This window comes from Epinephelus fuscoguttatus, linkage group LG12 (genome assembly GCF_011397635.1).
Source record: "Epinephelus fuscoguttatus linkage group LG12, E.fuscoguttatus.final_Chr_v1".
Taxonomy (NCBI): Eukaryota; Metazoa; Chordata; class Actinopteri; order Perciformes; family Serranidae; genus Epinephelus; species Epinephelus fuscoguttatus.
The window spans coordinates 19258872-19274576 of record NC_064763.1 but is presented as its reverse complement, the minus strand read 5'-3'; the positions used below and the strand labels follow the sequence as shown (position 1 = coordinate 19274576).

General features: G+C 41.9%; 1 protein-coding gene across 1 annotated transcript; it reads left to right on the top strand.

Moving 5' to 3' along the window:
* Positions 1–1512: 1512 nt before the first annotated feature.
* Positions 1513–14284, top strand: ripk4 (receptor-interacting serine-threonine kinase 4). The gene is made up of 8 exons (XM_049593153.1): positions 1513–1827; positions 3931–4222; positions 6240–6388; positions 7435–7484; positions 10714–10872; positions 11091–11206; positions 12182–12422; positions 12535–14284. Exons 1-8 carry the CDS (start codon positions 1646–1648, stop codon positions 13788–13790), a joined length of 2445 nt encoding a protein of 814 aa, XP_049449110.1. The 5' UTR covers positions 1513–1645; the 3' UTR covers positions 13791–14284.
* Positions 14285–15705: the final 1421 nt, after the last annotated feature.

The window sequence follows — 15705 nt, the reverse complement described above, 5'->3', positions numbered from 1 at the left end:
CAAATTATTGCAAAATGTTTTCATGCTTGGGGGAGATAGGAAAGTTGGGGTAATGTATGTAGTTTAACTTTAAAGTTAGAACTGCACAGATTGTAGATTCAAATATATTTGCAATATTGACATTACATCTGCAGTTCTCCGTCATTGTTATTTTTACAGTTATGTCCTTTTAATGTTTGTAACATTTATAATCATTATTTCTGTTCACTTAAACAATTAATATTCCTATTATTACTATTCGACTGGTCATCAGTTACTTGAATGTGTTCTCATCCCTCATTACAAGAGTAACTTCAAAACAGAAGTCCACCAACCAGTTGGTGACATCATGTAAGCTAGACCCATCTTTTTATAGAGTCTGTGCCCAGACCGGACAAACCAAACACTGCATCAAGATTCGGCCATTTGTCCTTTTGCATTTTGCAGTTTCACACCGGCCACAGTAGTTTTCCTACACACTTGGCACCCAGGAGAAGTTTCAGTTGGCTGCAATCTGCAACCTCACCACTAGATGCCACTAAAGCCGACAAACTAGACCCCTATGTTGCATTTTATGAAGTGGAGTCCAGGGATGGGTGGTAAGATATTGTGTAGTCTGGTCCATCAGAAGCTGCAAAGCTACTGCTCGTGCTGATTTTACTCATTCTGTTGTTGAAAAAACTGTCTGCAATATTCACCATCTTGTCATGTTTGCATAAATATTGTATAAATATGTATTTCTGGGGGTTTGGTTGTCACGTTTTAAGGAGATGATCCAAAAATATCATTAAAACAGGTCTTTTTTTTTGATGAAATATAACATTTAACCTTCTTCCGCACCTGGAGAATTTCAGTACAGTCCCTACAATGAATCTTGTATTAGATCAACATCTGATTTCCCACATTTAAGGGTATGAATTGTGTGCATGATGTGTTTTATGAATTTACTTAAGCATATAACTGGAGATAAAGCTTGTTTAACCTCCACTTGACTTATGATAAGTGAGGAATGAGTCATTTACAGTCTCCCACCAGAGGACGCAGCTTCATGTCTGCTCTCCTCTTTCTGACCCTGACCTCAAATTCAGCACTGGAAAATTTCATGTAATGACAATCCATGACAGAACACGATGATCCAAGATGAGTCCACACATTCCCAAACCATCTGGTCAATATCAGATAACCCACCTATTGTTAAGACGTATCCCCTCTTCTTAGCTGAGGGGGCTTTTAGTTGGATAATGGTCTACAGTGTGACAAAGGTGCGTTTATGAAATGACACATTCCTGAGTTCACGGACTCCGGCTCCTCACAGAGATCATTCTCTCCTTTTCATGGCAGAAATATGAGAAAGCTTGAGACTGTAGGGCATCTGGAAAACAACTGTCTCAGGACACTGTGGCAGCATGTTGCCCTGTGGCCGATCTCACTGAAGCTTTCCACATCTTCCTTGTGTTTCAAAACCAGGAAGTTGTGTCACAGCATTAGGCCCAACCCCTCTTTTCACCTGAAGAGAAGGAGGGGCCAAACTGAGCTTGACACAAGGGGAAAAACAAGGAAGAGCTCACAAGCAGGCAGTTCAGTGTGTCTGTTCACTTGCCCAGATATTGCCTTGGAGACGAATAAAAAAGGAGTTTACCCAGCTGGTGGGTCTCTCAACACGGATATGGACGTCCCAGATTCTCCTCATGGGAATATGGGGCTGTTACGGACCTTTGATTCCTCTGAGTTTGGCAGCTGGGAGAAAATAGGCTCAGGTGGATTTGGACAAGTATACAAAGTCCGGCACGTACAGTGGAAAACATGGCTGGCTATCAAGTGCCCTCCCTGCCTTCATATGGATGACAAGTAAGTTACAGCCGTTGATGGATTATCTTTAAACCCATGTGTATGTAAAATGATTTGAGCTGGTATAGAAGAGTTTAGCTCAAAATGCTCCTGTAGAAGCTCTGATTTAGTTCAGATGTGTCTTTACTTCTGTATTTTCTTAAAACCAAACACACAAATCTGTCTTGACTCAGCTCCTGTCTGTCAGGTTTGTCACTTCATGATCGGTTTATGGCCAAATCGCAGACAGACAGAAGCTTAGATTATTACTGTGCTGGTGAAAAGTCACTCAGTGCCTCGAAGTCCTTGAAAGGTGAACACCAGGGAATGTGTGACTCACCTGCTTCTAGTCTGGGCACACAGTGCTGTTAGAAAGCTGCCACAGCAGCACACAAGAGGTCACGTTTTGACATTTAGACACTGTTAAGTTGCAGGGAGCTCGGACAGGTTGATTCATCCCGCTACCCAAAAGTCCACATTGCTCAGGGCCGTAGCTGTTTATTTATTCCAACCTGACCCAAACATGAAAGGTTCACTGCTGATTTCCCTGATTAACTGTGACGTATTTATATAAGGGCCTCAGGGAGGGCCTGATGTAAATGAATGTACATTTCAATAAGGGTAGCAAGGTGGTCTTTCCCCTCAGGCACTGCTGGAGATTGCACAACCGTTGTAACAGTTTGCACAACTCTGCATGGATCTTTTAGCGAAGAAAAATTGGTGTTTTGTATATGTTTTTTGTAAATGGTTGCATTTCTACATAAGCTTTTAATCGAAGGTCAACCCTTTCAGCACCACAGCAACCCACCTCTCAAAGGAAGTTTCCGTTCTTCTAGTCTTTGTGCACACACTACGATCATCTGTGGGCTTCACTTAAACTGCGATTACCTCATAAGAACCTCCTGTGTTGTAACCCCCCCCCCCAAAGAACCTGTGGTGCAACTTAAAGCATCCGCTGAACCTGAACCAAAGATGTTATCATCTGCAAACATCTGCAGAGTACATAAACAGTCATTTGACTGCAGCCTTCATTGACCCACACATAACATCCATCAAAGCCACTTTTGTCTGCCTGTTGCAGGCTGCCGCCGCTGTGTGGCACAGACAACAAGAGAAGCTGTAAAACCGGTCTTACCGGGCCTCTCTGTTAAAGCAGGGACATTGTTTGGTTCTGAGGAGCTGCTGAGGAGCACTCTAGATTAGATGAAGGATTTAGCAAACAGGTGCTTGCCCAGTCTCCCATGTCATGTTTGGTTACTCCTGCCTGGCAAATTTGGGGGCTTGTGCCTCCTTCACTTGTACTGACTATAAAGGACTATTACATCCAGGCTCCCTCCTATAGAATCTTTCAGTAATCTGATACACCCTGAGCATAATACAAGCAGTCTCTTCTTCCCCAGTCTAGCTCACCTAATTCTGCCTGCAAAGCACATTCCTACGAATGCAACCATTAGTGATTTATCTTTCTCTCATCTGTCCTCATTAAGTGTTTGCATTCTTAAAGCAACCTTTGCTGGAGATGATATGAGCGCTGAGGTCATGACTGACTTGCACAGTTATGTTTGAGGTATGTCAGCAGGGCCAGATAAAGAGAGCTGTGCAAAGGTTGAGCAACACAGAACAAGAGCTCTGTTTAAGCCTCCTGGGTTCTCTGATGCATTCCAGGCTGCAGGGCTGGAATGTCCTCAAGGCCTTAAAAGAGCCTCCAGGCAGTCAAGAGCACAATCCACAAACTGGGTCTGAACGTTGGTAAATGAATTATAGACGTCTGCAGAGGTCACACTTTCACAGCCTCTAAAGTTAATGCTGGTGCGCATTTTGCATAGCTACGAGCTCAGTAAGGGTGACATGTAATGTGCTGGAATTTGGCTTAGGACAAAAGCTATGCCAAATATTACAGCTCAAAGGGCAAAGCGTGACCTCAGAATCATTAAGGTTAATGTTTTATGTAAAGCTAGCTGTGTTAAATACCTGTGAGCCAATGGATGTGGAAGGACATGTTAAAAACAAGCCACCCAAAGATCTTTACATCAGTGTTTCATTTAAAAGTGCTGAGTCACTCCAGCAGCAAAGCATGGCTGAATATGTCACATAATGTGTTTGGCTTTTTTTTTTTAACCACAGGGAGCGTTCAGAGCTGCTGGAGGAGGCGAAGAAAATGGAGGCAGCCAAGTTCCGATACATCCTGCCTGTGTATGGGATCTGCGAGGACCCCCAAGGCCTCGTCATGGAGTACATGGAGACCGGCTCCCTGGAGACCCTGCTGGCCACCGAGCCGCTGCCCTGGGAGCTCCGCTTCCGCATCATCCACGAGACTGCGGTGGGAATGAACTTCCTGCATTGCATGAATCCACCGCTGCTACACCTGGACCTGAAGCCGGCCAACATCCTGCTGGATGCTCACTATCATGTCAAGGTGAGAGAGCTTGTCACAAAGTGGCATCCTTTGTGGCTCTTAAAGGGACAGTTCACCCCAAAACCAAAAATACATATATTTCCTCTTACCTGTAGTGCTATTTATTAATCCAGATTATTTTGGTGTGAGTTGCTGAGTGTTGGAGATATCGGCTGTAGAGGTGTCTGCTTTCTCTCCTATATAATGGAACTAGATGGTACTCGGCATGTGATGCTTAAAGCGCCAAAAATACATTTGAAAAACTCAACAGTGATTTCTCTCTCCAGAAATCATGACCCAGTTACTCAAGATAATCCACAGACCTTGTTGTGAGCAGTTTCATGTAGGAACTATTTTCTTTCTACTAAACTACATCCACCAACCGTATCACTACGCAAAAGGAAGCGTGCATCTACTCATGGAAGAGAGGGTCGTGTTCGTGCAAGATGTGAACATTATTGGCGTCCTCCACGACTGAGCTGTAATGTTAACTAAAAAAAAAAGATGAAAAGACTTTTGAAATAATGATACCACATATAATTTTGTTTGCATACAAAAAGATTGCATTGGTCAACAACAAAAAAAGAATTGCCAAAAAAAGAAGGGAAGTATGCAAAACACGGGTCGAAAATTACACACAGACAGGCAACAACTACCAGAGCTAATGCTTCACTAACGTTAGCTTATAAACTAAGAAATTTTTACACAAACTTGTTTCAACAAATAAATAAAAGTTTTAAAAAGAAGCCAGGGTTTTTGTACATTTAATATATTATTGCTCTTTGCCGTTAAAATGGCATTAAATTTAATGAACACCAAACTCGAGACTTGCCTCCTTTGACAGCGCAAAGACTTAAGACTTACGTATGACTTGCAAGACAATGACTAGTTCCCACCTCTGCTTCCCTCTGTGCAGTGATGTGGTTGGTGGGTGAAGTTTGGAAGAAAGAAAATAGTTCCTACATGAAACTGCTCACAACAAGGTCTGTAGATTATCTTGAGTAACTGGGTCATGATTTCTAGAAAGAGACATCGTTGTTGAGTTCAAATGTTGTTGTTTTTGGCACTTTGAGCACCACAAGCCAAGTCCCATCTAGTTCTGTTATATTGGAGAGAAGGCAGACATGTCTACGGCCGTTATCTGCAACACTCGACAACTCACACCAAAACAATCTAGACTGATAAATAGCACTACAGGTAAGAGGAAAAAAAATTTGATTTTGGGGGTGAACTGTCCCTTTAAGGTTTTTTTTTTTGTGTGAAGAGTTTAGAATTAGGGATGGTGATGATCATATTTAGATGTTACCGTGTACATGTCTTTTATAGAATACATAAAAAAAAGATGTCCTTAAAATTGATGGTCAAAAAACACCTCATCAGAACAGCTGGTTTCTGACAGGCAGCAACAATAATAATTGATGACTGTGAGAAACTATCGTCAATCATCTCACTTAAATCCTGTGAAGTGTAATAATTTAATGTTTCTCTTGCTGTAAGACACACTTGACATGCAGTTAAATCACAGCTGTTCCTGCGTCAAAGCTAAAAGCCACAGTTTTAGGGTTTTAGCCGTGAGGGGGTTTGCTATTAAATTTGCATCCATTTTAAAATGACAGCCCTGCACACGCTCTGGGCAGACAGGTGTCTCTCAGGCCCTGTCCAACCTCTAAACAGCTCCACTGCACTGAGAGCAATGGGTGGGAACCGTCATTTCTGGAGTTTAATACGTGGATGTAAACACCTCACCCGGGCCTGTCCAGACAGGATTAATTCAGCTCTTATTAAAGCTCCCTCTGTGTGTGCATGAAAGAGCGTGGGCGTGAGCACTCCTCAACACAAACGTGAAGGGCCTCTCCTCTCCTACAGGCTGGGACATGGCTGTGTTGCCCTTATCATACCACTAAGTGCACATAATGGGAGCTTAGCAGCCTGTCAGCATCAGAGGGCAAAGTTAGTCATCAATGTCACGGTGGTTGATGAGAAAAAAGCGGCGGGTTTGCTCTGTTTGAGGGTCTTATCTGATCTCTCCCTGTCTCAGATATCTGATTTTGGCCTGGCCCGGTGGAATGGCCTGTCACGGGCTGATGACATCAGTAGAGACGGCTTCTGCGGCACCATTGCCTACCTGCCGCCTGAGAGCATCATTGAGAAGGACAGAGTGTCGGACACCAAGCATGACGTATACAGGTTGGATTTTTCAGCAGTTTGCATGCAACCTTTTCCTGTGAATGTAGGGTTTTTTCTGTTTGTTTGACTTTCCCCTTCAAGGTCTGACTCACTTCACTCACTGTAATCAATCACATGTCGAAAATGAGTTTTGTTGCAAATGAACTGTACCATGTTTAAGAGAGACGGATTTTATTTTCTTAAAAACTGTCAGTTAAAAGGGGTAAATAAATGTATAGCCAGACTTTTACTGAATTATTTGACAATCTGACAGCACTGGTTTGAAGGTGGTATTCACCTTCCGCCTTTTTCGCTACTGTGGGTACTAACCATAGATGTATAAAGAGAACTGGATAGAGCAAAGTTGCTCAGTATTGCATAAAGCCAAAGAAGTTACTACCCGAATCTACTGTATTGTGGGGCTCATAGAGCAAGCCATCCACTAAACTCATTTAATCGTGTGACTCTTCTAGACTTTCAAATGTTTTTGGACCAGATGAATTTAATTCTGATAGTAAAACGAGTCAATGTAAGTCTATTGGAAAAGGTCTTTTGTGACAGAGAAGTCATAATTTCGTGTTTAGATGCCATGTAAAATTGGATTTAAAGCCCAGCATTCTCCCTGGAGGCTTGGTAGTAACTGCATAGAACTTACATTGATACTCTTTGGTAACTGGGGATCACTACCGACAGCTACTAGTGAAAACAAAAGTGCTATCCTCTTCCTGTTTTGGTTGTACAACAGTTGACGTACTTCCTTTGTGCTGTAAATTGAGCCTTCATTTTCCCCGTGGATCATACCCAGTGATAGACAGAATTGCAAAGTGAAAGTGAGACTCAGAGGGAACTGGTCTAACTGTGATGGTGTCATTATTCTATAGCTGTTACATTGTGCAATCAACATTTACCTCATAGTCTTAAGTTAAATAAAAAAAATATGCTGTTTCCACTTTACATGATAAGCAGGTTCAGCTTGAAATAGAAAGCATGGCAATTCCTTGGCAGAATTATGTTTAATTTTTTATTTTCTACTGACATCTCTTCATTTCATTTTGCCTCTATTCTAGTTTCTCCATCGTCATCTGGGGGATTCTTACACAGAAGAAACCCTACCAAGGTAAGACTCATATTATGAATGAATGAATAAATGATTGAATGAATATTTTATTTTCATGTCTGGTCATTTACATGACCCATCCCTCAGGGGATTACTCATTAACCACACATTGACACATTAACCAGTAACAAACCAAACATTCCAGTATGTTAACTTCAACCAGACATAAACACAAACATTAACCACACAAAAAATCTCAACCTCCCACAAATAATGGTTCAAGAGACGAAAAAAACAAAACAACCAAAAAGAAAAAAACAAAACACACAAGTAATACATGAAACTAACGAAGATCTGCTTTATTGCTGAACTATATTTCATGAAAGCCATACCTGAAAAGAAAATCAAAAAAGTTAGGAATGCCAGAATTGAAAATACTGATGGTAAATTAAAATGAAGTTACTTGATAATTGTGTTTACTCTGCAGGGCTACAAGTTAATATATATGCGACTTTTAGTGGTTTAGCAATTTTGATATCATGTTGTTGTTTTATGTTTTGCCAGATTTATGATTTCAAACAAGGTGTAGCCTGATTAGAAAGACTTTAAGTCTACTACAGAGTCTAGACATGCTAGCTGCACAAAAGAAGGGGAACTGCCCATTGGTTCGATATCCCATTGTTCTGACCATATTAAACTCATTGTTCCGAAGTCCGTTCCGAAATCATCATGATGCCCTGTGGTTAAGGTCTGGTTAGGTTTAGGCACAAAAACCACTTGGTTAGGGTCAGGAAAAGATCATGGTGTGGGTTAAAATGAAAAAGAAAGTGACAAACACATAAGCCGTGAGCCTGCTTCGCCTCAAGCCGGTCGCGGCGCACCATACGCCCGCCACGAGCCGTTCAGCACCGTGGACAGTCGGACTAATGGGATGTCGAACCAATGGGCTGTCGAACCAATGACATGGACCCCAAAAGAAGTAGCCCACTATAAGATAAATGCTAACACCTGCATGCTATCCTGCTCACAACTACTACGCTAACATGCTGATGCTGATACTTCATACTTGGTCACTATGATAGTTTAACATGTTAACATGCTAACATTCACAAACTGCTAGTTCTAAATGCAAAGTCGAGCTAGCAGAACTCATATTTGGTGCCAGAGCTTGATCACATCAAGTCAGAGGATCACCAAAATCAGTTGGATTCTAAGCTAAATGCTAATACCAACATGCTATCGTGCTCAAAATTACAGCACCAACATGGTGATACTTAGCAGGTATAGCCCTATGGCCTAAGCTTTACAGTGGTTGCCATGTTAGTTTAGCATGTTAACGTTCACAAACTGCTAGCTCTAAACGCAAAGTAGAGCTAGCAGAACTCATGTTGGTGCTAGCTTGATCACATCAAGTCAGAGGATCACCAAAGTCATTTGGAATCATTGTCTTTAAGCTAAATGCTAACACCTGCTATCATGCTCACAATTACAACACTAACATGCTGATACTCAGCTAGTATAGCCTAAGCTTTACCATGGTCACCGTGTTAGTTTAACGTGTTGGCATGCTGACATTCACAAACTGATAGCTCTAAATGCAAAGTAGAGCTAGCAGAACTCATGTTGGTGCTAGAGGATCACCAGTGTCAGTAGGAATCATCATCTGGGGACCATGAATGTCTGCACAAAATTTCATAGCAATCCACCCATTCATTTTTGAAATATTTCAGCCTAAAACCAGCATTGCCATCCGTTAGCCATGCAGCTAATGTGGCTAAAAACAACATAAGCGATTGAGTGTTTTGTTGTAGGCCTACATGTACAAAGACTTTTACTGGTTTAATAAGAAGCATCACTTAATTTATTTAATATGTGATTCATTCAAATATCAATATAGATATTCTAAACCATAATCCCCAGGCCACACAAGTTACAAGTCATAAGATGGCGTCCTGTACTTTGTACTTCGTCCAACATTTGACTTGCTATCTCATAAATTTGGCCTTCCACGAGTATGTATTTTTATCCCTCCTAACTTTTATTTATTTTTAACATTTTCCTGGCAGGAATGGGCTTCCATTATTTCCAGTAAAGACATAATCTAACTTCAGCCTACACCTTTCAAGGTGTGTGTGTGTGTTTGTGTGTGTGTACAGGTGTTGCACTGTATGTGTTTATTCAGTGAATACCTGAGCAGGCAGTTGGACAGAGCTAGACTGGCGAGTGTGTTTTCTCCCAGGCGTATCAGGTAGCAGTTTACTTCAAGGTATTTGGCTCCTTTTGAAGACCAGTGTGTGGATGAGGGTTTCCAGGTTGGCACTGGCACCGCCTGTGTTGATCCAGACATAATTAAAAAGTGAGAAACGGCCTGGAAACCATCCCTTTCCTTCTTTCTCCTCCACCTGCGAGGGGAATTATGGCTACAATAGGAGGGAAGTACCTGCGATTATGGCCTTTACCTGTTTGTTCTGAATCATTGACTTGGCTGATCCCACAGTCAGATAGAAGGAGGCCGGACCAGGAGCTCTGAGAGCTTTTCTTTTTTGCTCCCATGGGAAACAACAGAACACACTCTCTTATCTGAGCACATGGGAAAATGGTGATAAAGCCGTGCATAACTGACTGTCTATAAAGCCGCGGTGCCTACCATCACTTAAGATTATGTTATCATATACTGCAGTGTGTTACATTTATAAATAAGGCTTCAGATCAGATTTATGTGACTTACAAATATGCAATGTTGAAATGTAAGAAGCTACAGATTACTAATTACCCTATTAAAAATGTAACAAGGAACATAACTATTTACATTAATTCATCAAAGTAATGCAACTTCTGACACTGAATTATTTTTTGATTACTTCTCTTCCTAATGTTTTAAACTGTGCATTTAAACTGAAAAATGTCCAGAAATAGGATAAACAGTGTTGTAATCCCTAACCCGTCAAAATCTGTGACCCTGCCCCCTAAACCCTAACCCTAACCACCCAACAACCTACAAAATTTAACAATTTTTTAATGGAGTCTGGTACTGGATAGGGCTGGACAATACATCCTGGAAATTATATTGCATTATTTTTAGGCTATAGCTCGATACACAATATTTTTAAATCTTCTCAATAGCTCTTCATCAATGCTAGGACTGGGAGACAAAATCAAACATAATATTTCTGATCTAATTTTTTACATCTAACTCAAACTGCAAATATGAAACAAAACTTTTTGATTTTTGTATAAATCCTGATTTCTTAGTGTTGAAACTGAAGTATCGGATTGTTTTCTTCCCTAGGTGAGAATAACATCCTTCAGATCATGGTGAAGGTGGTGAAGGGGGTGCGTCCAGACCTCGGTGCGGTGCCACGGTGTCGACCTTCAGCCTGTGCAGGGTTCCTGAGCCTCATGCAACGCTGCTGGACCACAAATCCTGATGCAAGACCCAGCTTCCAGGGTAAATTATGCAAATGTCCACTCAGTGTTCCTCTATCATGTTAGCGAGTAAATTAATATGAAACACAGGTGATCTTGTTCATGTAACTGGACACTGACAATAACAATGCACTTTCGAAGCACAGTTTTTGCCTCCTACTTTTAGCTTTCTTTCCCTTTTACATTTCCTAATCCCTCCTAGCTATTACTGAAACATGACTGGAGCTGTTGTTCTTTCAGAAATCACATCTGAAGCTGAGGAGCTCTGCTCTAAACCTCAAGAGGAGCCAAGGACGCCAACCTTATCAACATCAGAGCCAGAGCCCACTTCCCCTAAAGCACTCACTAGTGACCAGGTACGGCATGACAACACCATATTAACTGCTGTTGGATGAAAGAGCCCAGTGTTTGAACATTGTAGATTAAGTGAACCTCTATTTCAAAGTGGGGAAAGAGCAGGAAAAATGTTTTTTGAACAACCATAGGAGGTAGATTTTCTGTGGGGAAGCAGGGGACACATGCATTTGTCCCCCCATTAGTAAAAACATGAAAGTGGAAGGGAACTTTAATTTTAATAAACTGCTGGCATATATCGCATAGATTTGTCAATACCTCCGGCAAAGTAGGTGTGGTGGCACTATGCAACCTCAAGAGCAACAAGTGTAATCAGCTGTAAGACTATGCACGGTTAAATCAGGATGTACCAGGACATGAACACCATAAACTGATGCAGAAAAGGCCTAAAAAATCACTGTAATGCAGAGAATGAAGAGTTCTACGCTCAAAATCTATATTCTATAATAATTCTAGCAGCTCATGTTTTGCTGTTTTACCTGTCATTCTTCTTTGTAGCTTGTAAACGGACTGTTTGCATTTTCCATTAATGTGTAACCACACACCTAGACACCGGGAGGCTTATCTGTAAATTGCTCCAGACATGCTTATGACTTTTGAAGTCATACATTGTGTAAATGTTTGATCCTGACCAACAGTTGCATCACAAAAGAGGAATGTTGACTGATGGGATTGTTTAGCCCGTGTGCTGCTTTGTCATTTCCGTGTTGTCACAGTTGTGTACGTGACTGGAAACAAACGTCCTGCTCATGTAAGGTGACAGCTGTTACTTAATAATACACTGTTTTGAACTTCCGGGATCAAACCAAAGTTTAGATTATTATCACATGACGAATTAAAATTATCACAGTGTCAACAGCCAATAGCTAGAGTGGCTTAATATAGGAGTGGCAGGTACATACCTGAGTATAAATGTAATGATACAGTGTCAAAAAACAGCTTGTCCAACTATGCTTATCTGGCTTATTTAACTACAGGTTAAAGACAACAAGCCGGTGCGTCCAAAGTCAGCCATGTTGCCGGAAAAAGATTACAGCCTGTCAGAGCTATTGAGCCAAGTGGATTCTGGGATCTCAAGGAGCTTTGATCGGGTGAAGGAGGATAGCTGCCACAGCAAAGAGAACACTTGCAAGAGGCTGTCTGGCATCTCGTCAGCTGATTCAGCCTTCTCCTCCCAAGACTCTATCACGCTGTCTTTTGAGAAAGAAAACACATATGGTAAGAGCTACACAAAGACCTACAACTGGAGCTATTATCCATGTAAATCTAAAAATACTAAATGATCGTGATTCCCTGACTTAATGCCGTACTTTTCCTCCTCATCAAACAGATTCTGCCGAGATCCAGAAGCGAAAGCTATGTGAGGCAATCAGGACCAAAGACACTGCCAAGCTGATGAAGATCCTCCAACCTCAGGATGTTGATCTTCTCCTCGACGGAGGAGGCAGTCTGCTCCACCACGCCGTCAACTTGGCCAATGAGGAAGCTGTCAAGTTCCTCCTTCTGAACAATGCCAATCCCAACCTCGCGAATGCCCGTGGCTCCACACCCCTGCACCTGGCCACAGAGAAGCACCTGAAGCCGCTGGCAGAACTTCTGCTCGGTCGGCGCAGCACCAACGTCAACGCCAAAGATGAGGACCAGTACACAGCTTTGCACTGGGCTGCCCAGAATGGGGACGAGGCCATCACGCGTCTGCTGCTGGACAAAGGGGCAGCCATAAATGAAACCGATGGCCAGGGACGCACACCAGCTCACATTGCATGCCAGCATGGCCAGGAGAATGTAATTCGGGTGCTACTGAGCCGTGGTGCTGATGTTCAAGTCAAGGGTAAAGACAACTGGACGGCGCTCCACTTGGCTGCCTGGCAAGGGCATCTGGGCATCGTCAAGCTGCTGATTAAGCAGGCTGGCGCTGATGTGGATGGGCAGACAACAGATGGCCGCACACCGCTGCATCTGGCTTCTCAGAGGGGGCAGTACAGAGTGGCACGGATCCTGATCGAACTAGGGGCGGATGTTCACATGACTTCTGCTGGGTCAAATACACCCCTACATGTAGCCGCAGAGACGGGTCACACCAGCACCTCTCGCCTCTTGATCAAACACCAAGCGGATATCCACGGCCAGAACGCCCTCGGACTCACTCCTCTCTACCTAGCCTCCCAGCGAGGCCATCTGGCCACAGTCAAGATGTTGATAGAAGAGGGGGCAGACCCCTACAGATCCAACAACACCCTACGCACACCCTGCCATGTGGCAGCAGAGAACGGACACTGTGAAGTCCTGAAAGAGCTGCTGCTTCACTGTCCAGATGCGTTGCATCTGTCAGACAATCAGGGGCACGGCCCATTACACCTGGCGGTGCAGGGTGGATACTCAAACATCACCACTATGCTGCTGCCACAAAGCTGCCAGGACTTAGTTACTGAGAGCTCAGTGCAACCAGTATCTGAACAGCCAGAGCCAGCAGCCCCGGAGGCGAAGCAGCTCCAGAGGAAAGTCGTCATTCTCAAATTGACGGAGCACAATGACAAAGACTGTCCACGACCCAGCAGCTCACAGTGTGCCTCAGCACCCTGCTAACCAGAGCAAAAAGACTGCCACACCTGTACAGAACTGCCTTCAGTGTCATTTTTATACTCCACTGGTGCCTCAGAGTTCGATGGATCGTACCAAGCTTGTGTTTTTTGGACTTAAAAGCCCTTTCAGCCCCGTAGGTATTATCTACTGGTCTGAAAAGCTTTAATGTAAATATGTACACTGTGAATAGAAAGTATAAATACTCTGTGTTTGAATTTTTGTTGACTTTTTTACCTAACAAGCACATTTTTTTACGTAACAAGCACCAGCATCAGAATTATGATAAGGAAACGTGTGACCTTTGGGGACGTCTCGCTGCACTGCACTGCAGCTGGTACGCCTTTGAGTTGTATTTAAGAGGGCATGAACTTGGCTCACAAGCCTTATTACGGGAATGCTGTAGATCATCAGAGCCATTACATTTATTAAAAAAACCTTCAGTGTTCTGAACCTGTTACATATCAGTGCTGCATCCATTAAACATTTAAAACCTTTAATTTTGTTTGACCTTGTTGTTGTTGTTTTTTACATTTATGACCTAAAAATGTATCTGCAAATGTTCTGTTTCGAGGTCAGTTTCATAACATATAACCATGATAATTTTATTAAGACACAATAATACACAATGATGTGGCCATAGGTGTAGATGTATGCGGGGACACAGGGGACATGTCCCCCATGATATTTAGAATGTGGATTTGTCCCGCCCAATGAAAACATGAAATAGGCAGTAGCAGATGTTTTATTTTGATTAAATTAAAAACATTTCCACTCTAAACTGACACAGAAACAGCACAAATTCGTGCATAAAAATTCACCAGAACGCAGGAAATGAAGGCCCAATCATATTTTACATTTTTATTTTAGCTGTTTTTATTGCATTTTTCAGGTAATCTGTACAAAAGGAACACAGCACATGGGCAAACAGTAATAAAAAGAACAATGGTAAGACATTAACAGTAAAATGGGTAAATAAGAAAAAATAAATTGAAATAAATAAAATAATTAAAATACATCAATGAATACGTAGATAACTGAATATAAACTAAACATCTAGAATAAATAAGAGAAAATACATTGAAATGAATAATAATTGAAATAATTAAATTAATAAGTGGATAACCCCATTTTGCACTTTTATCCCTACCCTTCGTTTTCAAGTACCACCTCACTCCTCAAAACAGCATTACAAGGTGTAGTGGTTGAAAACTTTCCCTATTTGCTGCTAGACTTTAGTTAAATTGACATCAAACAGGAGGAATGTAACATGGAAATATGTCAAAATGCAGGACCAAATCAGCACTAACAATGTAACGTTAGCTAGCCAGCTAGTTAGCTACTGACACATTGGGATACAAGCAATTTCTTTTGTTCAGCTTGTTATAAAGAAATAGACCATAATACACTGAAATGTCATTAAATTAAGAAAATATGGAAGGTATGTTGATATTTAAATCTTTTTTAAGGAACATAATTTGTGTTTCTTTTGATGCTTGTGCAGCCTTCTCACCAATGATTTCATATAATACTTGGTTTAGAGTAGTCCTATTCAAATGGAAGCCCGTGGGCCACAACCAGCCCAGAAGCAACCTCCAGGTGGCCCAGCTAGAGGTGGGTACTGACACCTGATACTGAGCGGACCACGGCAAAATTAATCCACTTAATTCCTGAGGGCACCACTGTAGAAGAGATTATGTACGCTACTTCCAGTGAGATAGAGGAAGTAGCAGTAAGCTAGTTAGTCCCATAGCTACTCGCTAACGTTAATCACCAACACTGGTTCTTTTCAAAAGTAATTTGCCTTCAGTTTAGCAAATACTGATTTATTTTTTAACAAATATTTAACTAATGTTAACTTAGCATTTTCTAAAATGTCTTTGCGGAGCTCTGGTACCTGTTGCACTGTCTGTGTCTGTAA